Here is a 26,936-nt window from a genome sequence, read left to right as displayed (position 1 = left end):
TCAGTTTGGTGAGTGTTTATTATGACGTAAAAATGTAAACATAAACAGTACACACACAGAATACACATCTGATTAGCTTTAAGTGTTCCAACTCGTTTAACATTTACCACTGAAGCTGAACTTTTTAGAGCAGCCCCTCCTTGCTCATGATAATTATGAATATACAAACATTTCTAGAGATGAATTTTAACAGTTGACAGACGCTCATTTAAATGTTATCTCTTTTAATAAGAGAAGTATGGAAGTGCCTGTGTAGTCACGCTTTTGACATCTTTGTCTTTAGGAACAGTGCCATCTGCTGTTACAGAGGTAAAGGGGAGGGACACGCGCACACATATGCACACACGCACACATATGCGCACACGCACACAAAGAGTGATCCTCACTACAACTCACTGCATTGCAGCATAAAAAACACCTGCGTGTTGCTCATCTCAGCAACAACGACATTCTTCTTTAGGAGTAGAGGAGCCACGTTTAGTCCCTGCTCTCTGGACAAATCAGCCCCCAAATCTAAATCTCAATGATGATGTGTGATCGTACATCAGGACCCATTTGTGAACATTTAACAGATGAAATGTGATGATGACAGGGGACCTTATACTGTACATCAAAACAGAAAACAATTGATTGAAAGCGTATTACTGTAATGTTTTTTTTATAATCAATATACTGTTATTACATCCATCTTTATAGTAATGTGTGGTGAAAACATTTCACATTGAGCACGGTTGCTAATACAGTGAGATCACACTGATTACTAGCCAGTGCCAGTTCCATCCAGCGTCATCGCTTTAGTAAACAATACTGTGTTTTCACATTTACTCATTTGCTCCGTTGATGGCATTTTCAGTCCGTACCAGAGAGTTAAAACAACTTCACCACCGCGACACAAAAGTCTTTATGCTGCAGCTCGAATGTGCGGAAAGTTACAGATTGCAGCTTTAAAAGGAAAAATGGAATACTCGCGGCACTGGCGGCTGATGTCATAAAACTCTGTCACCATGACCGCACCCTGGAGGCTTGAAATGATAATTGCAGCTGCTGCTTTGGTGAGCCACTGAATCCAGTCCTTTTTCAGTAACAAGTATTTACAGCGTGTGCAGCTTTGAAAGGTGCAAAAATAACAAGGCTCATCAATTTCATACAAATGTCTCTTCTGGTTTGAAATCCTTTTTTGCAACTTTGTAAGTTCTTTGATGCCACCATATTATGTTGGCCCCATTTCATTGAAAGGGGACAATGCGCTCCTTCATCAAATCTACTGGAAAAAAAAGCTTGTATAATTGTTTAAATAAATGAGTCACTGTAGTTCAGAATGTGGTCCATCTCTATCCATCAGTGCTTTGAGGTGAGAGTTAGGGTGGAGGAGACTCGGAAGATCTGAGGCAACATGTTGCTCAACTGGTAGAACATCTCCTCCGAGATACTCTGTCAATAAAAAAGACACACAGACAGGATTAGTGAGCAACAAGGGACTGACATATGTGCAGCATCAATGGGAAAAAAATGAGCTGCCACGAAGGCTGGTCGATTATACGTCCTGGTCCGTGTGCAGTTTCATAGTTTGTCTATTGGATCACATTTAAAGTGGCAGAAACGAGAAAACGCCTTGCACCCTCGCCTCGATAGATCCACACTCCAGCAGCCCCGCTGTATACGCCGAGCGCTTGTTGGGGTTGTGGGGTGAATTAGAGTTGCTGCGGCCGCCCTCCTCGGTGCAGTGTGGTCTCCCAGACACGGGGACGATGAGCAGGATGTGCGGGTCATTTTCTTGTTTCTGCCACAATGGATTTAGTCGAATAAAAAAAACAACCAAAGCGTACACAGGCCGTATAGCCCCCGGTTAGTGACACAAACACACAGATTGAGAACGTAAGGTACACGACAAAGTGGAAGTGAAACTAAGTTATTATTTTCTTATTGTTATTGTTATTATCGCTATGCATATCGTTATCTTTTAACCGCCACGCATAAGGGAACTAATGATACCTTTTGGAAATTACGCCCATGACAACCAAAATACATCTGGACTGTTTGTGTACAGACAAGTGTTAACAGCCCCTGCGGTGCCCTTTAGTTCAACATCACAGGGTCTTTTTTTCCCCTGAGGGAACATTAGTCAAGATGCCAAAATGATGCGAGCTACGGCAGCTGTGATTTTAACGTGGGGAACATACCGCATCACTAAGCATCGCCACCTGTCAAATAAGAATGTTAAGTATTAATCTTTAAGCATTCACGCATCATTCATCCACATCCACACACAGAAACAGAGCGTATATTTAGCCACCGCGTCTCTTTAAAGAATAGAAAACAATGTTGTTTCAGAGCTGCTATTTTGAATGTTGTCTGAGCATGTAGCCGACAGGAAGCCAATACAGTCACAGTCCTTTGATGCCGCTGGCTTTATCATCTTAACCTGTCAACATGAGATTGTGCTATAAGCTCTGCTGCCTTCCTGACAAGCCACAAAAGCTGTAGGTATACAATATCCAGAAAGCTCAAAATAAAATAAATAAATAAATAAATGACTGCAGGTCACATCTACTTGAAAATATGACATAAGGCTTTGCTTCAAAGCTGATGCTGGATGTTTTTACATTTACCTTTACATAAGGTCAGACCTGGATATGCAACGCAGTTCAAGATAACGCCTCAGTGTTGGAATGCTACACGTTAATCCGATTACTTATCACACAATTATACGGCTGAGTCTCTGAGCTTTCTTTTATCATAGTAGTGTAAACACAGGTCAAGAGAACCTAAAGCTCTATAATCTCTGATTTACGACAAACAGTCTCTCTTCTCTGCCTGCATTCAAATCTATGTACTGCTGGGCCAGGTGGGCCTTTTGTGATGTTGTGTACATGTGAGGCCTTAAGTATACATGTATGTTGAATTAACAGAGATCAGCTGGAAAGCAATTACTCAAAGGATGATTGTGTGTCGCCTTAGCTAAAAGTTGTGAAACCAAAAGTATACGTAGTACATTCTGCTCCCACCTTTGGCACTAGGAACTGGACAGTGCGTGATATTCCTCCATCCCATGAGGCCATTTCCATCATGAAGCCTGCAAATAAAAACAGATTGAAAGTCATTTACGCATCAAATATCTTTCTGTAATGTTCAGTGTATTCTAGGGATGGGTATTGCCTACAACCTCATGATACAATACGTAGCATGATACAGAGGCCACTATACGATACGTATCGTGATACACGTTGATTTTGAACAATGGCGATGTCCTACACAGAATTAAGTACAACAACTCCCAAATGCTCCCATATCTATGCCTTGAGACACGCACTGTCTGTGTCATGTGGATTTGCTTTGCTTACTTTGCACATCACCATAGGCAATATTTGTTTTTCAAAACTGCAGTCATAGCATTTGCTGCTGTATCTATTAAGTAGCATCTGTATCGATTTACGTGCATCTGCAAGGAGAACATTGCGATATATTGTCATATCGATTTTTTTTAAACACAGACCTTGTGTATTCCAAGCATTATTTAACATTATTTAGTGTAGCTATCTTCCCTCAACCTGCATTGTCTTTCCGCTCAAGCAAGGGAGCAACTGTTTTACCGATCAAGAGGACCGCTGTGCCTCTAATCACATGTGATGTTTACATTTGGGTAGTCTTATATAAAAACATAAGGAATACACCAATACAGAGCCGAATGGGGACAATATGAGTTGCAACGTATATAGCTGTTTTAACAGTGTTGCTGTGTGTTGGGGGCATAATGGCTCAAAAGATATTTCATCAACTAAAAATGATTTAACTTACCTTTGACACATTTGAATACCAGCTCTGCTCTCTTAAGACACCACGGTATGGTCATCTCCTGCACAGAGATGAGAAGAAAAATAGTGTTCAGTTTGTTAGTACAGAGGAATTTGTGTTGGAGCCATATAAACAGCTAAAATCGCTAAAAACTAAAACCCACACACACACACACACACACACACACACACACACACACACACACACACACACACACACACACAACTCTGTTTTTCATTATGGTTGAGGCTGGTACCAGTGCTGAGCTGGCAGCTGTGGTCTTTGCCAAGCAATTGAGGCAAGAAGAGGCATTTCTTACAACCAGAAAAATGAACATAACAGATGTCAAATTGTGTAAGTGTCACTGTCTGGAAACTGGAACTCTAAGATTGGTTTAGTTTAGTTTTCAATTTCCTCTCTACAAACTTTTAAACATGTATAATAGTGTAATTACACAATTATTCTGTGTTCCTTTTGCCTCAAAGTCTTACATTCTCAGGAGAAAAAAGCATAAAACATTTAAAAATAACAATATGAGGCGCAGCCATGTAATAATTTAATTCTTCTAGACAAACTACGGCAATTGTTTTCAACGCCAAAACACAAGACCTTGTACAAACAGGCAAACATCTCCACTAAATGGCAAACAAGATGACAGATGGAAAAGTTTTGATGTGGAACCAGAAGCTATCAATTAGAGTTCCTCTGGTTCCCTAGACTTCAAAAGTTAGAAGTCTTTGGTTATGTAAACAAAGACTCTTGATTAGACACAATAAGAAAACTTGCACTGGGCATGTTGTGGCATGAGAGCACTCTTGATGAGAATTTACTTTCCCTCTTATGGAATTCTCAGTTCATCATATTTTATGTTTATCAGTTGAAGCACTAAGAAGGAGCTGCTCTTCAGGTTAAAAGAAAATCCAAATTCCATTCATTTTCAGCAGACCAAATTATTATTTTTCCCCTTCCAATTTCCAGATATATAGAAACTCCTCCTTATTATGACGGGAGGTTTCCCTAAACTCTGCTTGATTCAGGCTCAGTTCATCAGTCAATGAAAGCTTTCTGTTACTCTCCCATACTGTGCGAGACATGTTCAATATTAATAAACTTCGAATAAAATAATTATTTATAGATCACTTATCAAACAAAGTACAAAGTGCTTCACATAGAGATGAATTAAATAAAATACCAAAATGAAAAACATACAGTATATCTCGCTGTCTCTGTGTTCGTAAATGCATACTAGCGTACTGCATAATACACTGTGACAGTGGGGGGTGGTTAGGGCGCCGGCTGCTGGTGGAGAGATGGGAGTGTCCCAGCTTGAGGCCAGACAGCTGAACGGAATCAGGTAATCAGTCACATAATAAATGCATGATGATGGCCTGGTTCTGTTCTCTTGCCGTAGGCTGGGTTCCAGAGGAGGAAACCCCAGGCCCTGAAGCAGCAGCGGGGCCGCAGAGCAGCGGGGCAGGAGAACCACCTGTCTGCTGCGATTATTGGTGAACTTTACCTGTGTGGGCCGGAAGGCCAGTGGTCGGTCTTTTTTAACTGACTGTGGACAGGAGTCTTCCACAACTGGCGCTTGAACAGGGACTATGACAGAGGAGGGAATGGCGCAGAGACCGCTGAGCCTGGTCCTCCAGCGTCTGGCGGCAATGCAGGAGAGCACCGCTGCCCGAGGTGGCCGAGGGAAGAGTGGGCGGTGTGGCTGTTTTCCGGGGAAGCCCAGCGGGCCGCACACAGCCTACCAGCAACCACCAGACATGGGTATGACCAGCTCAGGAGGGGCACCGCCGGCGGTTCCGGAGCCTACCCTTCGAGGACACTAGCCCCCTATTTGCCTTTGCTTAGCAACTCCTCGATGCGGCCAGGCGCTGGCTCCAGCCGGGAACAAACTCCGCAGAGGGTGTCATCGGGCAGGTGGCACTGGAGCAGTTCATCGCCGGACTGCCGGCCTTCTCAGCTAACTGGGTCCAGTGCCACCACCGCCCTGCCAACCTTGAAGCTGCCGTCGTCCTCGCGGCCCTGACGGAGCCTGGGGGGCGAAGCCTACGCATCTAGTCGCCCAGCACCACAGAGGGCTCCTCAGATGCCAGGGCTGGGGTGCTGGCGGTGCCACACCCGGCGGGACTGTCCGGTCACGGAGGTGGGGAAGTTGGTCCGGATTGTGGCGCCGCCAGACTCCTCCACTGGCCCGGAAGGGTTGTACCTTGTACCGGTATGTATACAGGGGGGTATTCACCAAGCTCTGTGGGACTCGGGATTTACACAGACCATGATCCACCAGTGCTTGGTTCGGCCCGAGGTGTCGTTGGAAGCATTGTGGGTGAAGGTGAGGTGTGTGCATGGGGATATTCACAAGTATCCGGTGGTGACCCTTATCATTTAATTTAAGGGAAAAAAAGCATAGAGTGAAGGCTGGAGTTAGTACTCGCCTCACGCACCCCTTAATCCTGGGAACCAATTGGCCGGGGTTTGATAGGCTAGCGGGGAAGACTGGGGAGGTGCGTTCGCGTGCGGTAGGGAAATGTGAGTTGTGTGCGGTGTTCAATGGGGAGACGGAGGTGGCGAACGCCGGCGAGGGGAGTGCGGGGCCGGAGGAGGCTTGTGATGAGCTTCCCTCGTCCCCGCCGTTACATCCGGTGGAGAACTTTCCCCTTCGTCTCGCTTTCGAGCAGGTAGTGAGTGTGGATGGCTGCCCACAACACCCGAACACCACACTGACACAACCCCATTTTTCTGTGATTAATAATAATAATAATAATAAAAAATTGTAATTATAAAGTGCCTTTCAAAGCTAAAAGCAATCTCAAGGCCATGCTGTACCGTGTGAGCCGTGACACATAAACAGGGGAGGTAAATACACAGTTGTTGGTTCCGAAAAGGCTCATCATAACCCCATGTCCGGTCATCTAGGGTAAGACAAGTCACTCAACCGGATCATGGCCCGATTCTATTGGTTCTTGTGGATTACGAAACACGATATCCTGAGGCAGTGCTGCTACGTAACATCTCGGCAAAGAGTGTGACGCAAGCACTGTTCCATGCTATATCCCGAGTTGGGATGCCGAAAGAGATCTTAACTGACATGGGCACAACCTTTATGTCACACACGTTACGCAAGCTGTACGAACTGCTTGACGTCCACTCCATTATGACTAGTGTGTACCATCCGCAGACAGACGGGCTGGTGGAGCGGTTTAACAAAACGCTGAAGAACATGGTCCGTAAGTTCGTTCACGTGGATAGCCGTAATTGAGATAAGTGGTTAGACCCTCTGTTGTTCGCAGTGCGGGAGGTGCCCCAGGCCTCCACAGGATTTTCTCCCTTTGAACTGTTGTTTGGCAGGAAACCACAGGGTGTGTTGGACCTGAAAACTGGGAAGAGAGTCTGAGCACGAGTAAAAATTAAGTTCAGTACGTCCTGGACCTGAAAGCAAAACTCCATTCACTGGGACAGTTATCACGGGAGAATTTGCTCCAGGCTCAGGAACGGCAGGAACGGCAGCAACGCCTGTACAACAGAGGGTCGCGACTGAGGAAATTTGCACCAGGAGATAAAGTGCTTGTATTGCTCCCAACCTCTAGCTCCAAATTACTCGCCAAGTGGCATGGGCCCTTCATGGTCACCCGGCGGGTGGTGCGATCGGACGGTGCGGTCACGGCCCTACCGGACTGCCCGAACACAAGAGGAAAATTGTTCAGGTGGAGCTTCAGGCCATGCTGGAGATGGGGATAATAGAAGAGTCCAGCAGTGACTGGTGTTGCCCTGTCGTGCTGGTCCGCAAGTCCGACGGGTCAATTTGGTTCTATGTGCACTATCGCAGGGTTAATGATGTGTCCTAATTCGACTCGTACCCAATGCCCCGGGTCGACGAACTCCTGGACCAGCTGGGCACGGCTCGTTTTTACTGGATTTAACCGAGGGTTACTGGCAGATTCCCCTGTCTCCAGAGTCCAGGGAAAAAAGGGCCTTCTCCACTCCGTAAGGCTTGTACCAGTTTGTGACGCTTCCGTTCGGGTTGTTTGGGGCCCCAGCCACCTTTCAGCGGCTCATGGACCGGGTGCTGCGTCTGCACTCTGCATATGCTTCCGCCTACTTGGATGATGTCATCATCCACAGCGAAACATGGGAGCAGCATGTGCATATTAAACTTAATGGGTCTATATATGGAATTCAGAGCAGTAATATAGCAGCAAACAGCTATTTGCTAATTAAAAATATAGTGGAGTAATGTTGCCCGGAGGAGGCAATCCCTCATATTATATCCTATCATAGACATGCTCTGAATTCCGTATTGAGAACCTTTAGACAATGTTTTAACAAGCACGGGGAGAGGATAACTGAATTTTTTCAATTTGGGTTTAATTATTCCCTTGAGGTATCACATTACTACATTATTTTAATCCCTAAGGATTGTGCAAATGTGTGTGGAGTCTGGTGGAGAATGAATGTGCATATTACAACATCATCCATCCGTACACACAAGCCCTCCAAGTGCTCTCAGAGACTCTCACCTCTGACATGTCGTGGACCAGCAGCAGAGGGACGGTTACGGTGGTGATGTCATGTGTGCAGCAGACCTTCAGGATGTTTCTCAAGCCCATGATGGCCGGGTCCCGGGCTGTGATGTTCCCAGAACGCACATTGTCGTCCACACACAGATGGAAGACAACATGGACCTCTGACAGGTTGGAGTGCCGCGAGATGTAAAACTCACCTTGAGGAAGGTACAGTATTGAAAAAACGTTATGTAAAACTAGTGTGGTAGAAAAGTAATCCTTCTGAATAATGTGATTCTTTGCTCTGTCACCATTAGTCAGGAGTCAGTCTAAATATATTGGTATCCATTACCTGGTAAGATGTTGGATGGATTTCTTTCAACATTTTTGTTTTTATCGTCACCTCCATTCCTTGGAATCTCTGTAAGGATAAACAGTGAAAAATACAATGAAAGTAAAAAGATTGATCTAAATATCTCATAATCAGAAATACATGTTTCCTCTTACCCTGATAGCTATTTATAAATCTCGATGTTTGTTGTGTGAGTTGCTTTGTGTTGGAGATATTTGCTATAGACATGTCTGACTTCTCTGCAATATAATGGAACTAGATGGTGCTTTGCTTGTGGTGCTCAAAGCGACAAAAAAATAGATTTGAAAAACCCAACAGCAATGTCTCGTCCCATAAAATCTTAACCCGGTTATTCAAGATACTCCACAGACCTTGTTGTGGGCGCCATAAACTTCACAAGGGAAACAACATCTAGTGCCATTATTTTTCAAGAGTAAGAGGAAAGATATGCATTTTTGATTTTGGGGTGAACTGTCCCTTTAATGGCAATGGCAGCTGATTTTCCGTTTATATAAATTAAGGGTAAGTTGTGATTGTTCAAAGGACGCAGACAATACGGCGAACACGGCAGACATACAGCCCTGTCACACAGTTCCGTATGGCAGTAACGTATGCCGGTGTATATGAAAATTAGCTCAAAATTTGTCAGAGTCCAAATATGTCCAACTTGTCAATGTCAAACCTATTGATAGCGTATCTCTTACTTATATAAAACGTATCAGAGCGTCTGTCCAACGGAGCTGGAAAAGTGCCATTTGGTTCACGTTATGCTGATGCTGGAGAACGGCTAGAATGTACTCTTGTCGCAGCCTCTCAGCATCCTCCATGCTCTCTGATGATGGGTTGATGTATTCATCAAGACGTGCTGTGAATAAGTGAGGATGAGCTACTCACAGAAACCCTATATACTATATTTAAACCCCAATAAGCTCCCAAAACGCTACCTGAACGCTAGCTGTACTGTAGTAACACATTTAATAAGTTACTCCTCCGTTAGGCATAAGTTTAACATAGGTTACGAATAGGTTATCCAATCGTTATCAATAAGTTGGCTGTAGGGTTCACCGTCAGCCGACGGAAACGTAGCGTACCTCTAACGTAGTCACGTACGTATTCACGTATGTCTAACGTAACGTAATGTACGTGTAACATCTGCATAACTTATGAAGCACACGTTAGGTACGTCCGGAAATCTTGAACAAGCTCAAAACATTTTCACAGACTCAGCGTTCAACAACGTACCCCAGCGTAACACTGCATGCTCTTAACAAATACTACTTATACCTTACCTTATATCAACGTACACCAGCGTGCCAATATTTTGTATACACCATATTTTTGTATACGTTATGCATTCGTTGGGCATTTGTCTGATACATTTTGTATAGGTAAGTGATACGCTATCAATAGGTTAGGTTCACTTTTCCGATCCGATGAAAAATTGGACGTATTTGGACTCTGACAAATTGTGAGCTATTTTTCGTATACGTTTCCGCCATACGGATATGTGTGACAGGGCCTTTAAAGAAGCTTGTAACCTAGAAAGAATGTTTCTATATACAGCTTTACTCCAAGAACCATTCAACCTATACTCTGATAAAGATCCGGACACAGTTTCCTGTCAATACAGTGGCAGTAATCTAAAGTGTCTTCTGCTTCCTGCCTATTCAGTCCCTCTCTCATACTGCTAGCGTCGTCCACATTCTCCAACTCTGACTTATTGTGCAGTGTAAAGTTTCTCTACTGCAACAATGTTACAGTCACGTACATAGTTATACTCCCCTTCCGTTAATTCTTATAAAGAAATAAGAGATAAAGGTTGTGTTTCTTGTCTCGCTAAACATCAAACCAGGTAAATTAGAGATTAACTTTAACTAACCTCAGTAAATTCTGTATTTTGAGAAGAATGTTTAGCATGCATACCACTTGTATCTTGCAGCTTTGTGTCTCTGAGTCAGTGCTAAACAAGATAATTTATAACAATATCAGTTAGGCTTTTGTTCATGCTTAGCTGGTTAAAAAACTAAAACATTCTTTAGTAGTGTCTGTGTCCAGGCTTGGAGAAATGTCAATCCACGATGAGATTTGTGGAAGCCTTGGTCTCTTGCCTTTCTCTAATTCTCTTTGAATGTTTGGTCTACATTATAGCTGTAATGGAGCAGCCAAATGTCTAACCGGGCTGTTCTTTCTGCTTGCTGCTCCGCTGGGCTCTGGCATAGAGCAGCACCTGCTGCACTTCGTCCAGCTGCGCCTCCAGAAAGGGAAAGTGGAAGTCTGTACACTCTTTCGCCACGGTTGCAAATTCTGGAGAGTCAAGACAAAACAGGACGGGGAGATGATATGATGCATGAAGTAAAAATTCATATCTATCCACAGCTCATCACTGTTAATAGGGCTCTAATAGTGCTCCGATTAATTTGCCACTGATCCTTATCGGCCGATATTTGTTCTGAATAGTTTGCTCATAGGTCACTACAAAGGCCAATCAGATGAAGCATTGATTCATTTAATAGACCTAACCCTAACCCTAACCCAATACGGCTTCTAGCGATCGGTGACAAAAATCCTGATTGGAGCACCCCATACTCCAACTTTTTCTTTTAATATATTTAAAGAATGATGGAGTGCCTGGTCTTTAAACAAAACATTTAAAGCGAAAGAATAGTGTTATTCTCACAGTAAAAGTGAGAAATAGTCAGAGTGAGTCATTAATAGGACCAAAATAAAAACGTTACAATTCACTGGTGGCAAAATATTACAAAGCACTGCTAGGAGACTGCCAAGCACAAACAATCTTTCTACAAAACAACACCAACAAGGTCGTCCAAGTGACAACATCTCTCTGAAGATCACCAAAATATGTCCTGACCTCTCTTGATGCCACTGTAGGAGTTGACCCTGTTGTCGACCAACAACACCAGACCACAGAGTGAGGAGGAGTAGAGCGAGAGGGCCGTCTGCAGCCGCCTTAGCTTTGCTCCACCACTGCCATGCCGCCGGTGCTTACAGAAGTCCAGCACATCTGCCCGGACCAGCCGCAAGTTGTGCATCGTCTTTAGTTGTGCTCCTAAACACACACACACATATAAAAATATTAATATACAAAAAAAAAATATATATATATATAAAAATAATGATATATAAATAATTATAATTATATATAAATAATTATAATTATATATATTTATATAAAATAAATACACACACACACACATATATATATATATATATATATATATATATATATATATATATATATATATATATATATATATATATATATATATACACATACACATATATATACTGTCACTACATACTTATGCACATTAATCAGAAAATGATTACACATTGTACTGTAGTTCACATCAATACTGCTTTCCATAAATATTTACAGACTTATATTACCCAAAATAAAATGCAATATAAGTGTTTCAGGAACATGGTTATTGACATTTCGGCTGACACAAAACTGTGTATAAATACTTGGATAGCATGTTAGAAGTCAAGCACCTAAGTGTATAGTGAAACTCTCCTCCAGCTGAGGCTGCTCCTCAAACATCCTGGCCCCAGAATCTTCCAGCTCCAACAGCTGGCTGGGCTGCACCTTAATCTCCTCACTGGGAATCAATCACGCAAACAAATCAATGAGTCAAGATATCTATTAAAAACAGCACATCTGGTGTTTTATAGTTTCAGGGACATAACTGAAGACTTTCATTCCAAGAAAAGGTGAAAGTGAAAAGCAAACATTATATTTTAATATTTTCTTAAATGATTTTTATACTGCCCGGAAAAAGACATTATTGGACAGATAAGGCAATTTCCAAATTTTTATTTATTTGAAAGAAAATCCCACACATTCAGCAGCCATTTTCTGTGGCTACTTCTTGGACAATGAAACAAGAAATAATGTAGTACACAATTTGATTATGCAAGTTATAAGGATTGTTTAGTCTCAGAACAATATCAAAGGAATCAAAAATCCAACCTGAATTCCTTTACGGACTCCAGCTTTAAAAATGCATATTTACAAAGTGTTCAAAGTGTGGATTTTGGAGTATTAAGTTCCGCTCTTGCATAACAAGATAATGATCTTCATTATTAAGAAGAACAAAAACGATGCAGGGTCAGCACATTGTCTGAGGAGCTCTTAGCATACAGGTCCTGGTGGTATCTGTGTTTTGATGGAATATCCATATAATATAATATATGCAGAGGAGTGTAGAACGTGAATTTAAACCGACACTCTACGGGGCCACATTACTGTTAACCACTATTAGATGTTTCTCCCCTAACTCTTATCCCAAGATGCCAGTCATAACTGATGCTGCAAAGCTGAGCATCAGTCAAACTAAGAAGAGTTTTTGATCTCTTGTAATTACTTCAATTTCTATGTAAATATAGTCTGTACTTCAAAGAGCCAGCAGCCAAGCCGCATTTTGGATTAGAACTGCTGCAGAAGTGCTGCTGTTGAGATCCCGTTAGTTATAAGGGTGTCGATTCTAAAAAACACTATGGATTTTAAATTAATCATTTCCATGCAAAGATGAACTCAGTCATTTATTTCCTTTGCAAAGATATTGGCTCTCTCAGTGTAGTGCTATGATGTTGGATGTTACAGGGACTGTGATGAATGTGGTGAACTGTCCCTTTAAACCAGGGATCGGGAACCTTTTTGGCTGGGAGAGCCATAAAGCCAAATATTTTTAAATGTATTTCCTTGAAAGCCATATATTTAATAAAATTGAGTTTTAAGTATATCACATCTCGGAGTACTAAAAGCGCTATCAGTGTGTATCACATGTCTATCATAACTGGCCCGCCGGTTTTGGTAATTAAATCAATGCATGGCACAACCACGGGAAAAGACATATTTGAGGAAGTATCGAAATGTGTGAGAACTGAAACTGCCCCGGGACAAACTGACGGGACTGACAGATGGAGCGCCTTAGATGCGCGGTGAAAAGAGCAGATTAGCGGAGAGGATGCGGGAGAAGATGCAGCTGACGGTGTATCACTGCATCATACACCAGGAAGCGCTGTGTTGTAAAGCTCTGGAGATGGAACATGTAATAAGCACCGTAATACAGACAGGAAACTTTATAAGAGCCAATTTAAGTCTTCTCCTGAGGAGATACATTCTGAACATGGCGGTGCGATGGCTCAGTCGAGGGAAAGTGCTGAATAGATTTTTCGAGTTGCCTGAGCAAATCTGGCCATTTTTGGAAAGCAAAGGGAAACACACCACAGATTTCTGGGACGAAAAGTGTCGATGTGAGCTGGCCAGCATCTCACTGTTAAACCTCCAGCTTCAGGGCCGTGTGATCACGGACATGTGTGATGCAGTGAGAGCTTTCTAAGCCAAGCTGCCTGTGAGAGACTCTGATGCAGAAGGAAACTTTGGTCACTGCGTGTTTCCAAACACTGACAAACATCTCCACCGCTGTGTTCCCGACTGCGCATTCTGCTGATCAACTGAGCGCATTTGCCACTTTGCAGCTCAGAAATTAAAATTGAACTGCTCAGCAATCCGTTTGCAGTTGACGTGGAAACAGCACATGTGAACATCCAAATGGAGCTGATTGGCCTCCAGTGTAATGACACACTCAAGGCAAAGTATGACTCTGTGGGCGCTGCACAGTTTCCAAGCTTCATCCCCGAAACGATGCCTCAACCCACCTTCATGCCACTCAGACGCTTTGCATGTTTAGAAGCACATACCTGTGTGAGCAGCTTTTCTCTGTGATGAAGATGAACAAAAACCCACACAGGAGTCGTCTCACTGATGCACACCTTCACTCACTGAGGGTTTCCACAGAACCCAAACATTAAACTGGCAACTAAGAAAAGATTCCAAACATCTGGCTCTGACACATGTGCATACTCGGAGAATGTAGCCTACCTAAATATGTTCCATATCTTTTTGCACTTTATCCAATATGTGTATCCTGTTCAATAAATGTGGACCGTGGCCCTCTCTGTGATTGAGTTTGACACCCCTGGTCTACTGCCTGCTTTGCGCAGTTTTACGAAGGGCGGGGCTTCACTGCCGACACACACACGTGCGGACAGACCTACAGTCAGAGACAGAGTGGAGGAAAGGAGAGGAGGGAACTAAAACAAAATCCGCTGCTCAATGTTTTACTTAAAAAAGACACAGTATAATCATTTATTACTTGTTAATCATGTTAAAAAATGTCAGATCAAAGAGCCATATATATCGCATCATTGAAAGAGCCATAGGTTCCCGACCCCTGCTTTAAACTAAACCTCACACTGTCACTGAATAAAGATCATGAAATGCCGTTCTGCTGCCTTTGGACATTGCCACTCCAAGCTGCCGCATCTGCACATTGCATTCATCCGTGTCTGCACTGCAGCTTTTCTCTTTCTACCCAACAAGAGTCAGGAACTAAGCACCTGACTCCAGTGTTCATTATCTTGGATCAATTATTGCTTTACCCAGAGATTTGAAAGAGCAAGTCACAGAACTTAAAGAGGCTGTTCAGCTGCATATAGGTCTAAAGTAAGCCTGCAGATATCAGATGTGCGTACACAAACACAGATCCTGTTAAGAGCCTGTTTGTCTGAGTGTAAACACAAACACTTAAAAACTCACGTAATTTGGCTGCTGTTAGATTTCTGCAGATCCTGGTGTAGACTGATGACCCACTCTTGATACTCGTGCTTCTGAATGCCAGTAACTTGCTTCAGCTCACTGGCCCACTTGTTCTCCAACACCTGCTCGAAGAAGTCAAACATTGAGGAACTTATGACAACAACATATTTTGACCAAACAGGCTGGGGTGAATCTGAATTTGAATATTCACTAACTGAATCCCCTGAATGTCTGTTGTTAAATGATAACTTTGTACTAGGGTCAAGGTGCACCTGTTTTTAACACAGCTACAGAGCACCGCAACTTTTTCTTTTACCTGCTGTGTATCAAAGTGTTGAGAAGCAACTGCATTTACATCCTGGTCACTCAAAGTATTCCCCAGCTCATGCATCACTTTGTCCATTTCAGTGGCTTGCCTGCCAGACAGAAAGATATTCACTGATTTCATTAGACTGATGGGGAAATACATCATCATCTACAGTGTCTTGCAAAAGTGGAGCGTGCATAAGCATTCACCCCATTTAATATGAAGAACCTAAATAAGATCTGGTTGTACAAAACTTAGCAAAACATTTAATTAAATGGAAACGGTAGTGTGTTGAACACCCTGTTGTGTTACGCAAGCGCAATGCCTTTTTAATACGGCGGGGTTTATACGCGTCTCTGCTGATTTCAGTGTACATTCTAAATGTTATCCTTATTACTTTGTTATTGTCCTCTATAGTAGTTATTTGCATTAAAACACACAATTCAAATGATTAGGAAATAAATGATGGTATTTTTTATATAAATATTTGCTTTGAATTAAAAAGAAAAACCTTGGCATTAATAGTTTTAGTAATGTATTATAAGCTGCTTAGAGCTAGTGTAGGAAGTTAAACAACTCATAATTAATATCTATTTTATGTTGCTGTGAAAACATCTGCATCATTTATTTACTTTTCTCAGCAAAAGTCAATTTTATAAGAATACATTTGAACACATCATGATAACGTTATAATTTACCTCCGCCTAATACTAATTTTTACTGAATAGAGCCAGAACTGCATCATAGTATAAGTCAATGGCACCTGCTGCTGCCACAGCTACATTAACTAGCTCTCATCCTGCCAACATGGATTTATTGTTATCAATGTAGCATTAGGCGACTAGAAAACATTAATGCCGATCTCCCAATCACATACTTTTACTGAATATGGAGAAAGACCAATGCACTAATCCGTAATACCAACCTCTCTTGTAGCTTCTTAATCTCCATGTCTCTCTCACTGATTAGCTCGGAGATGCTAACAAAGTAGTTGTGCTCCAGGTTGAGGAGGGTATCTGAGGCAGGGGAGTGGATCAGCTCATGGTAAACATCTGCAAAGTCCTCATCCCAACAGGGCTCTTCTGGCCGAGCATGTTCCAGCGTAGTCTGAAACCATGATGAAGAAATGTAATAACTATTTTAAAATAGTAATTGGAAGTGATTGCACATGGGCAAAGAAACACAACCTAACCCCTTTATGCATTCCATGTTGCACGGTTGCTCCACTGTATAAAACTAAAACTGTCATTGTTGGTGGTGATCTGCTGCACAAGAGCAACATTTTCAGTAAAAAGTGTAAAAACAACTTTTTTCTGTGGCCACAGGAAAACAAAAGAGGAATGCAACAGATTTTGAATGTTTTGCTCGGCTCAATAAACCACGGAAGTTTAACACTCGACCCATAATTCGTACAACAGTATTAGAATGTGAAACTCCTCTATTTATACAGGCTCTGGAATCTTCAGGCCACAAACACGACGGACTCCGGAAAGCTTCCATGTGTATTTCTGTGTGACTGCAGTAAAATACAAATGGGTAGCCAGTCCTAAATGTCTGAGTGCAGTGAGCAAGAGAGCATTCACAACCCGAGCTGAGGCAGTCCTCGTATTTTTATAAATGCCTGGGCAAGTGACGGCAGAGTTTAGCCTCCTGAACTTCAAAGTGTAAATCCAAACGATCTTATTGCCCTTCTTTAAACATGAAATAAGAGATGTTCACTATCCAAGAAATGTGAAGGGCAGAAGACCATACTTAAATTAATTAGTAAACCACAAAGTCCACTTGTGTGTCACTAGACTGTTTTGTATGGATGCAGAACATCAAAATGATGACCCTTCTCTCAAATATGTGCAACGCGCCACCACATAATGGATCTCTGCAAAGAGCTCATGAATAATCCCTTTGCAGATGTACTGCACTACTTGTGTTCAAGTTACATTAATGATCTGTGACGGCCCCGGAGTTAGCGGGAGCATTTGTGGACACTTCCGAATCACTGCTGTGATACTACAGTAACATGGAGTAGTGGATATACGATCAGGCAAACAGTGTCTGAAATTAACCCCTGCCAAGAATAAAACATGATGTCCACATTATTAATAGACCAGTATTTTCTGTCATCACAAACTGTGCTGAAGCTGAAATTATTATCCAGGAGGGGAAGCATAAAGAAGTTAAGATGCCACGTGGACTTGATTAAGTTGTTTAAGACAGTAATTCTAAACTAGATATCTGATTGTATCATGTTGAGGTCACAGGGGCCTAACAATAAAGTGAGGATGATCGAACTCACTCAGTCAATGAAAGACTAATTGTGTTTATGGCATTCTTCTCCAATCTAATATCTTACTGATATCATTAGATATATACAGCCACAACTTTGTGTAAAGCCAGAGTGACTGCACACAACTAACTCATGATAATAAAAAATTTAAAAAACAGGCACCATGGCAACCTATTCAGTAGTAAATGTGAGAAATGTAGATAAATCCAAATAAATCCAAGAACGCATCATGACGGAGAATTTGTGACTAGCCGCCCATCATTATACTACAGACACAGATATGACAGTTCATGGTATTAGCAACTAATGTCTATAGATTTTTAGGCACACCTCCACATAAGACCTGGTCCATGCGTTGGTGAGCTGGTTTACATCTCCATCTCCTGTTGTGAGTCTTTGCAGCGACAGCTCGGCCTCTCTGTCATAATCCAGGATGGTCTCCCTCTCGATGAAGTTGGAAAGGTAGGTTTTTAGATCTGCAGGAATATAAACAACATTTATATATACATTCATTTAAAATATGTTTTAGTAGTAGTACATTGCAAAATCAATGGGCTAGATCCAGTCTATCCGATTAGGTTTCAAACTAATAGCATGCATGGCGGGTATCATCTATCTCTAATACTTAAAGACAGATGATACCTCTTTCACAGCCATTGGCAGTTGTGCGGCCGGTTATTTCTGGTAGGTTGATTTTTTTTTTTTTTTTTTTTCATTGCTGATAAACAAGATTGGTGGAAAGTTGGTAAGGTTAATTATTTCAACTCAGATGTGGATGTTTTCATAAGGCTGGCTGCCTTCTTGTACAGTCCTCTCATATATAATGCTCATCTTATGAGAAATATTGTTTTGTTCCTATGCCTATATGGATAGAATGAAATTACAGATCCGTTGGAGATTTTAATTTTGATGTGGTATCATAATTAAACTTAATATTAACCTTAATATGCACACTGATTAACAAAACATTTAAAAATGGCACTCCATATCAAAAAGGTTTCCAACTTTGGCTGTAGTATGTGGCTAATATTAGGGTTGGGGTGATGGTTGCCGTTAGTCTGCAAATCCCTGATAAGACAGTTGAGCCAGTATTGCCTCAGAAATGCAAAAGGAAAAGAAACATAGAAATGTCATTTTACAAAGTCAACTCCACCTGTGAGCAGGATAACAACACAAATGCAGAAGTCCTGTAACTTGTCCTTGAATGTTTTTTCTTTTACCAAGAGAGGCAATCTCACCATTTTCTATGTAGCAGGGTATTTTATGTAGCAGCATCAGGCGTCCATGGAGGTCACTGATGTTCTCTTGAACAGGAAACTGCAGAGGCACTTTGAGAACACAATTGTGTTTCCCCGCCCTGAACTCAAATACAAACTCCTTCTCAGCAGTACTGTTCACTTTGCCCTTGCTCTTCTTCATGGTTGCAGCTAAAAAATAGAAGGCAACAGTAATCTTTTTCTGTGTTTCTAAAGCACAAAACACAATGCATGAGTTGGCATTAGCATGTTTAAATTGCATCACATCAGTATTGAACTCACAACAATCGACACGAAAAGCAAGTCTTGTTGAGGTAATTGCTGAGTAGGTGACTACAGCATGTACACAGCTATAGGCACATTTCAAAATAGTGTTAGAAATTCAGTTATCAAGACATCTGTGTACTTCATCAAGACAACATAGTCTGTCATTTATTTGTTATACAGATTCATAAAAGAACATTGGAATTTGCAGTAGCAAAGTACATTTTGATGCACTGTGGGCTAAAGTTTTGGAAATTCAAAAATCTGGCTTAATGGTTTGTGTAGGAAAGTCTGACGATGCAATGTAGCAAGTTTGGTGTCAATTGAGCAAAAAATGGAGAGAGGAGATTTACAGTTTGAGAAAAACAAAGCGATAGACAACTCAACATGGCATAGGACTGGATTATTGTGCAACATTTGGATTATTTTCTGACATGAGAAGGCAGATTTCCTATAAATTATGATATAATAATAATAATAATAATAATAATAATAATAATAATAATAATAATAATAATTGTCATCGTCATATCTTCAAACATGTGAAATAACCTAAGTTAACCACCTCATACAGCAGAGAAAACAGCGTCCACATGACAGTACAAGCCACACCGTGAGACGACGTCTTCGTTAAAACCTTGTTAAACTGTAACTAGCAAAGGACGATGGTTTTTGCCGTTTCTATTTAATAAGTTTAATAACTAATCACCGTCAAGTGTCACTCTATTGTAAATGTAGCTACATGCTAACTAGCAGTATAGCTAACGTTATATACGAAGCTAAAAATAATGAGAGGCAATCTATCGTGGACATGTCTAACTGAGCAGCGCTTTTTGCTATGTTTTGATGAATTTATCAATTTTATTAGAAGTAGATTTACCTGAAAATGAATGAATATGATGTTTCCTGCTGCAGAGACGGAAGCTCCTGTTTGGTTCAGTCAGCTGACTGCCTGACAGCGTAACGTCAGCGGTGTGACAGCAAAAGCACTTTCGCGATATGAGACTCGGCTCAGCGTTGTATGGTTATTTTTTCAATTATGCATCAGAACTGCTATGGTATGTGTCCGAAAGCTAAATAATATGTCAAATCGTATTTATTATATTTGGATTGTTCTTTTTCACGTACAAAGCAGATTTACAGAATTACCTAATTTACGAGTGTTTCCTTGGGCCGCCCCCTGCTGGACAAACATGATACACCCAGTATCGTCTTAATGGAAAAGACATCTTAGACAATGCATTCTTGTTATTGATTACTCTGGAACTAAATGGAAATGATTGTAATGGGGGGACCAGTGACCGTAGTGTAAACAATAACGAATAATCTATACATAATTATGATGAATAATAATCCTAATAAATATTAAATCAATACTTTGCGACCTCTTAATAATGAGGTTTCATATCTTCACTCAGACCCTCCACTTATATCACAAAGCTCACTCAAGACCGAATAAATCTCATTCTACTGGATCCATGTTTAACAAATCAAATAAATTAAATCTCTGAGGATTACGTTTGCACTCAAGTTAAATTCCATTAGGCTCCCTTTAAAGGCTCCTTTTTTAAAATGTAATCTTTATTTGTATTGTATTTTATCACATTGTATACATATGATATCGTGTTTCTTTGTTTAGTACCTTTTTCAATACCTTTAATGCCTCGTTTTTTTTCATTTCTATTATTGCTGCAATGTTGAAGAGCCAAAACTTAAACTTGTATAATTGAGGTATGGATTTTCTTAAATCTTGAAATCTTGAATAGAATTAAAATTGTATAGTATATTTAGTATACAGCCTATGTTTCCATGTTTGAAAGTAAGAAAGCAACAACAAAACTGTGATTTATGAATCAAGTCAAAATGATGTGCAAAGTACAGTCTAATGCAGGGGTTCTCATCGGGGGGCGCTGGAAACAATATTTTTGAAAGAAGGTCATTTATGTGTTATTGGGGGGCGTTTGTTTTATAGGCTCTGCTCTGTTGTTAAATCTAAGATTTGAAAAAAAAAGAGCGAGGCAAAGACCTTGTAAGTATACATTTTCTTGGCAATAAACCAAATTCTGAATTGATTCTTGTGATGAAGCACTAACTCCCTCACTGACAATTTGCTTAGCCTTTTTGTTAAGAAAGGTAGACAGTTTTTCAGTTCTTTATTTTATTTGTGGTTCTAATTTCAACAGACCAAGACAAGGTAACATTTGTTGCATTTGAAACAAGTTTAAACATATTAGTAGACAAGCTGTCAGGAAAGCCATAACCTGAATTTGAGTCCTGTGTGGAAGCCATCTTGTGCCGGTGCCTAAAGAGGAAGCGCCCTCAGCTGAAGTCATTATATGTGGTGCGTGAGTGGGCGGGCTCTATGAGGTAATTAGTTTATTTAAAGGGTGATGTGTTGGCAACTAATTAGGTTAAAATACTGAAGGATGTATTAGTAGTTTTGTTGTTTTGAGGGTGCAGTATTTGGGTTAACATGCTGAAGAATGTACTGAGGCCTTGTGATGTTTAAGATGAGATTTAAACAATGTATATTTTTCTAAACCCTTTCCACACCGCTCCCGGCTCCGAAGCCTGTCCTTCTAGGACGCTGGCCGCCGGTTTCCGTTAGCTCTTCGACTCCGCCAGGCGCTTGCTTCAACTGGGAACCAACTCCGCAGAGGACGTCGTCGGGCAAGTGGCACTGGAGCAGTTCATCGCCGGACTGCCAGCCTCCTCAGCGAACTGGGTCCAGTGCCACCGACCAGCCAACATCGAAGCCGCCGTCGTCCTCGTGGAGGACCACCTCTCTCTGCCCTGGCAGAGCCTGGGCCAGGGCCGCAGCTCCCCCACAGGCCCGGCCCGTTCCATCTCCGAGGAGGTTCCGGTCCGCAGGGGGCCGCTGGCCCCTCCCCACCGCCACAGAGTCACCACAGGGGGCTCCTCAAGTGCCAGGGTAGGGGTGCTGGCGGTGTGGCAAGCCCAGCCACACCTGGCGGGACTGTCAAGGAGGTGGGGCAGTTGGTCCGGATTGTGGCGCCGCCAGACTCCTTCCCCGGTCCGGAAGGGATATACAGGGGGGTATTCACCAAGCTCTGTGGGACTCGGGATGTATGGCGCTTGGTTCAGCCCTGGGGCGTTGCTGGAGGCTTCATGGGTGAAGGTGAGGTGTGTGCATGGGGATATTCACGAGTACCCTGTGGTGACCCTTGTAATTTAATTTAAGTGAAAAAAGCATAGAGTTAAGGCTGGAGTTAGTACTCGCCTCACGCGCCCCCTGATCTTGGAAACCAATTGGCCGGGGTTTGATAGGCTAGCGGGGAATACTTGGGGGGGGTGCGTTCACGTGCGGTGAGGAAATGTGAGTTGTGTGCGGTGGGGAGACGGAGGTGGCGAACGCCGGCGAGGGGAGTGCGGGGCCGCCCTTCGAATCCGTCGGTACCCTGCAACTGTTTCCGCAGTCCATCCGGGTAACTTAACCCGGAAGGATTCCTTTGAAGTGTTTGAAAAGCTTTGTTATAAATACAAAGTGAAAGTACTGGCTGTTATGGTTTGAATTGAATCTGAATCTGAATCCTCATGCCATCACCAAGAGGAGTTGTACAGTCTTATGGCCAAAATAGTTCTTGAGCCTGTCTGTGGAGCAGGACAGGGACAGCAGTCTACCGCTGAACACGTTCCTCTGCCGGATGAATGTGCTGTGCAGAGGGTGGTGGGCGTTGTCCAGGATGGTCTTTCTCTCTGCTACTGTCTCCAGGGAGTCCAGCTCTGTGCCCACTACAGAGCCAGCCCTCCTCACCAGTCCGTCCAGCAGCCCAGTGTCCCTCTTCTTGCTGCTTCCTCCCCAACACACCACAGCATAGAAGAGAGCAATGGCCACCACAGACTGGTAGAACATCAACAGCAGTTTTTTGCAGATTTTGAAGGACCCCAGCCTTCTCAGAAAGTACAGACGACTCTGCCCTTTCTTGTGAAGAGTGTCCATATTTGCAGTCCAGTTCAGCTTGTCATCCAGCTGCAGTCCCAGATATTTGTAGGTACTGACCACCTCCATGTTGACCCCCTCGATGGACACCGGTTGTTGGTGTGGCCTGATCCTTGGGAAGTCCACCACCATCTCCTTGGTCTTGGAGGTGTTCAGCTGCAGATGGTTTGACTTGGACCACCTCACAAATTCCTCCACCAGGTTCCTGTACTCCCCCTCTTGTCCATTCCTGACACAGCCAACGATCACAGTGTCATCTGAGTATTTCTGCATGTTTTATTTATTCATAACCTTTATTTTACCAGGATATGTCTCATTGAGATTAAAAATCTGTTTTTCAAGAGAGTCCTGGCCAAGATAGCCAGCAGCATAGTTACAGACAAGAAACAATCACAATCACAACATTAATTAAAACATTTACAGACACAGCGGTTTGCTTCAATGTCTCTGTTCAGAGAGACCAGCTCTCTGAGTTTCAGCCAATTTTGCAGCTAGTTCCAGGCAGCCGGAGCACCGTAAATGAAAGTCCTTTTCCCAAGTTCTGTACGGACTTTTGGAACAGTTAAAAGAAACAAGTCCTCGAAGTGAAGCCGATATGGTCCACTACATTTCCGACTAATGTAGATCCTTAAGTATGGAGGAAGAGCACCAAAAATAAATAAGGATATGCCAGTGTTTCAATCTACGGGTGGTCAGGGAAAACCATCCAACACGAGCATATAGGGTGCAGTGGTGCGTCAGGGTTTTGAGGTTTGTTATAAATCTCAGTGCACCGTGGTAGATGGTATCCAGAGAGCTAAAGGCCCTGTCACACATATCCATATGGCGGAAACGTATACGAAAAACAGCCCACAATTTATCCAAATATGTCCAACTTTTCATTGGATCGGATTGGATCCGGAACGTACACAGAGTCGTATGTCTAACGTATTGATACGTATACATAACATATCCCATACTGGTACAAAACATATTCGACTAATGTATAACGTATTGGTTCTGCCACACAGGTCTGTATGGTGGAAACGAATGCCGGCATATACGAAATACACAGCAATACTCTGGTGTGCGTCAATATAAATTAGGGGTATGTTGGACATAAGTAGTATTCATTAAGAATACGCCGTGGTACGCTGGGGTATGGTTGAATGCTGAAGCAATAAACATGTTTTGAGCATGTTCAAAATATTCTGACGTACCCAACTTGTGGGTCATAGTTTCATGCATACGGTTAGTTACGTAAGACATATGTGATGACGTTAGAGGTACGGCAGTCGTATATATATACTTATAAAACGGACATGTCAAATCAAGCAATCTGATTCTTAGCCGTGGTATAATGAGCGTATATCACTGGTAGAATTGTAGTTACTTTTCACAACAAGTCAGTATCCCTCCGCGTCTGAGAAAAAGCTACACCGTTACAGCTGTTAAATTACGTCCGTTAAGAAACAAACAAACTTACAAAGAGGAGTGGATCGATCAGTGCCTATCTCCAGAGAAAAAAGCCCCTAAAAGACGACATGCAGAGCTACATGCAGAGCTACGTGAAGAGCAGGTAGACCGCGCTAGCTGTTAGTGTTGTTGCATAGCAACCACCTCGCACTATGTTTTGTGCAGAAGGCAACGGAGGGACTATTTTATTTTGAACATCATTATTTAATAATAATAAAAACTATTTAAATTAGAGTGTGTATTTTTCTTTCACATTGCCACACTTGGTAACCGTTTTATAAAAGCAATAGCTCACTTCAGACCGTGATATATGGTCATTATATCACAGTTAAGGGGGTTGTCGACCCTCCACTTCACGTCGGGCCGAACCACGGCCCTTAACTGTGATATAATGACCATATACCACGGCCTGTCGTGAGCTATTGCTTAAATATACATTGATATACGTGACGTGAACCCGACAGCTGATTTATTGATAATGAGTGGATAACCCATTCGTGACGACGGAGTAACCTATTAGTATCCTCACTTCTTCACAGCACGTCTTGCTGAATACATCAACCCAGCATCAGAGGGCATGGAGGATGCGGAGAGGATGCGTCAGGAGTACATTCTAGCCGTTCTCCAGCATCAGCATGGTGTAAACAAATTGCCGCTTTTCCAGCTCCGCGCCAGTAGGAGAAGGAGGAGAAGAGGGCAACGGAGGAGGATCTGGACCAGAGCATGGATCGGTAGGTGACGGCAGTATGACATATACGACCGGCTCCAGCTGGAGCTCCTCAACTTCATGCGAATGCCCCCCGAGATGTTCGACGAGCTGCTAGCCAGAGTGGGTCCCAGGATAACCAAGCAGCATACCTGGTACAGGGCGCCGATCGAGCCTGGCCTGAAGCTTGCCCTGACTCTCCGTCACCTTGCCTCTGGGAGCAGGTATGCATCGATTAATTTTGGCTGGAGGGTCCCTCACAACACCTAGTCACTCATCGTCCGAGAGGTGTGCCAGGCAATCATTGATGAATACCTGGAGGAGGTGATGAGCTGCCCCACCACTCCTCATGGATGGCGCGCCATTTCCGACCAGTTCCGTACCAAGTGGAACTTGCCCCACACCTTAGGGGCACTTGATGGAAAGCACATTGCGTGCCGTCTGGGCAGATGTCGGTGGTGGGTATTTGCAATATGAATCACACAATTTATGATTGATGAATATGTGGTGTGAGCCTATAGTTATATACTGTTTGAGTTAACACTTCTTTTGTTATTCTGTATTTGCAAGTATGGGGTCAGCGTCAGTCGCTCAGATCTACAATAACTGTGAGCTGAAGGACGGCGCCGAGAATGGTACCATAGGTTTCCCTGACCCAGATCCTATGCCCAACAGCACCCAGGATGTGCCCTACTTCTGGATCGGTGACGATGCCTTCGCCCTACGCCACTACACGATGAAGCTGTACGGGCAGCGGGGTTTGACAAAGGAGGAAAGGATCTTTAACTACAGGCTTTCCCGTGCCAGGAGAGTAGTAGAGAATGCGTTTAGCATCCTGTCAAACTGCTGAGTACCATGCAGCATCACCCGTCCACTGTGAAGCTCATCGTCACCACATGCCTCATCCTGCACAACATGATGAGGATGCGGCACCCACGGCACCAGACCCAGCAGCTTGACCGTACAGAGACCGCTAACTACAATTATGTCCCAGGTGCATGGAGACAAGGCCAGAACCTAGAGGACACACAGACAGTGTCTGGACCACCCAACACCACCTCCATGGACGGAAAGACACAGAGGGAGCTCATCAAACACTGGGTGAACTCACCAGGCGGTGCAGTTCCGTGGCAAGACAGGATGATCTAGGATATGAACATTTGACGGGTCATGTTGACCACACACGTTTGTATGACAGTATTATGTATGAATAAAATATGAATATATCTATCTAACCCCGTGTTATTACGATTATTGGATGTGAATGTGTAATTTCCATTGTTTGGACAATATCATTATATGTCTAAATATTAACAGGAAAGTTAGTGGGGACAATTATGCAATTTGGATTAACTGTAAAGGACACCACATTGAAGTCTGAACTACAAGCTACGTTTAATGTATGTATATGTTATGACGAACATATTAA

General features: G+C 42.7%; 1 protein-coding gene across 3 annotated transcripts; it reads right to left on the bottom strand.

The window, feature by feature from the left end:
- Window positions 1-21,680, bottom strand: ferry3 (FERRY endosomal RAB5 effector complex subunit 3). Of its 3 annotated transcripts, none has more exons than XM_029434470.1 (15): window positions 21,647-21,680; window positions 19,104-19,292; window positions 18,196-18,341; window positions 16,507-16,688; window positions 15,591-15,690; window positions 15,275-15,396; window positions 12,166-12,272; window positions 11,522-11,719; window positions 10,828-10,956; window positions 8,653-8,721; window positions 8,316-8,518; window positions 3,796-3,853; window positions 3,006-3,073; window positions 1,625-1,780; window positions 1-1,431 (listed from the first exon to the last, which is right to left on the bottom strand). In XM_029434470.1, the coding sequence occupies exons 1-15, from the start codon at window positions 21,672-21,674 to the stop codon at window positions 1,339-1,341; spliced, it is 1,848 nt and encodes a 615-aa protein (XP_029290330.1). In that variant the 5' UTR covers window positions 21,675-21,680; the 3' UTR covers window positions 1-1,338. The 3 variants fall into 3 exon arrangements, with proteins under 3 accessions (XP_029290330.1, XP_029290331.1, XP_029290332.1); XM_029434471.1 differs by lacking the exon at window positions 21,647-21,680 and adding an exon at window positions 20,266-20,388; XM_029434472.1 differs by lacking the exon at window positions 1,625-1,780.
- Window positions 21,681-26,936: the final 5,256 nt, after the last annotated feature.

The sequence above is a fragment of the Cottoperca gobio genome, chromosome 6, assembly GCF_900634415.1.
Source record: "Cottoperca gobio chromosome 6, fCotGob3.1, whole genome shotgun sequence".
Taxonomy (NCBI): domain Eukaryota; kingdom Metazoa; phylum Chordata; class Actinopteri; order Perciformes; family Bovichtidae; genus Cottoperca; species Cottoperca gobio.
Note: the sequence above shows the minus strand (reverse complement) of the source record. Positions and strands in the feature narration are given on the sequence as shown.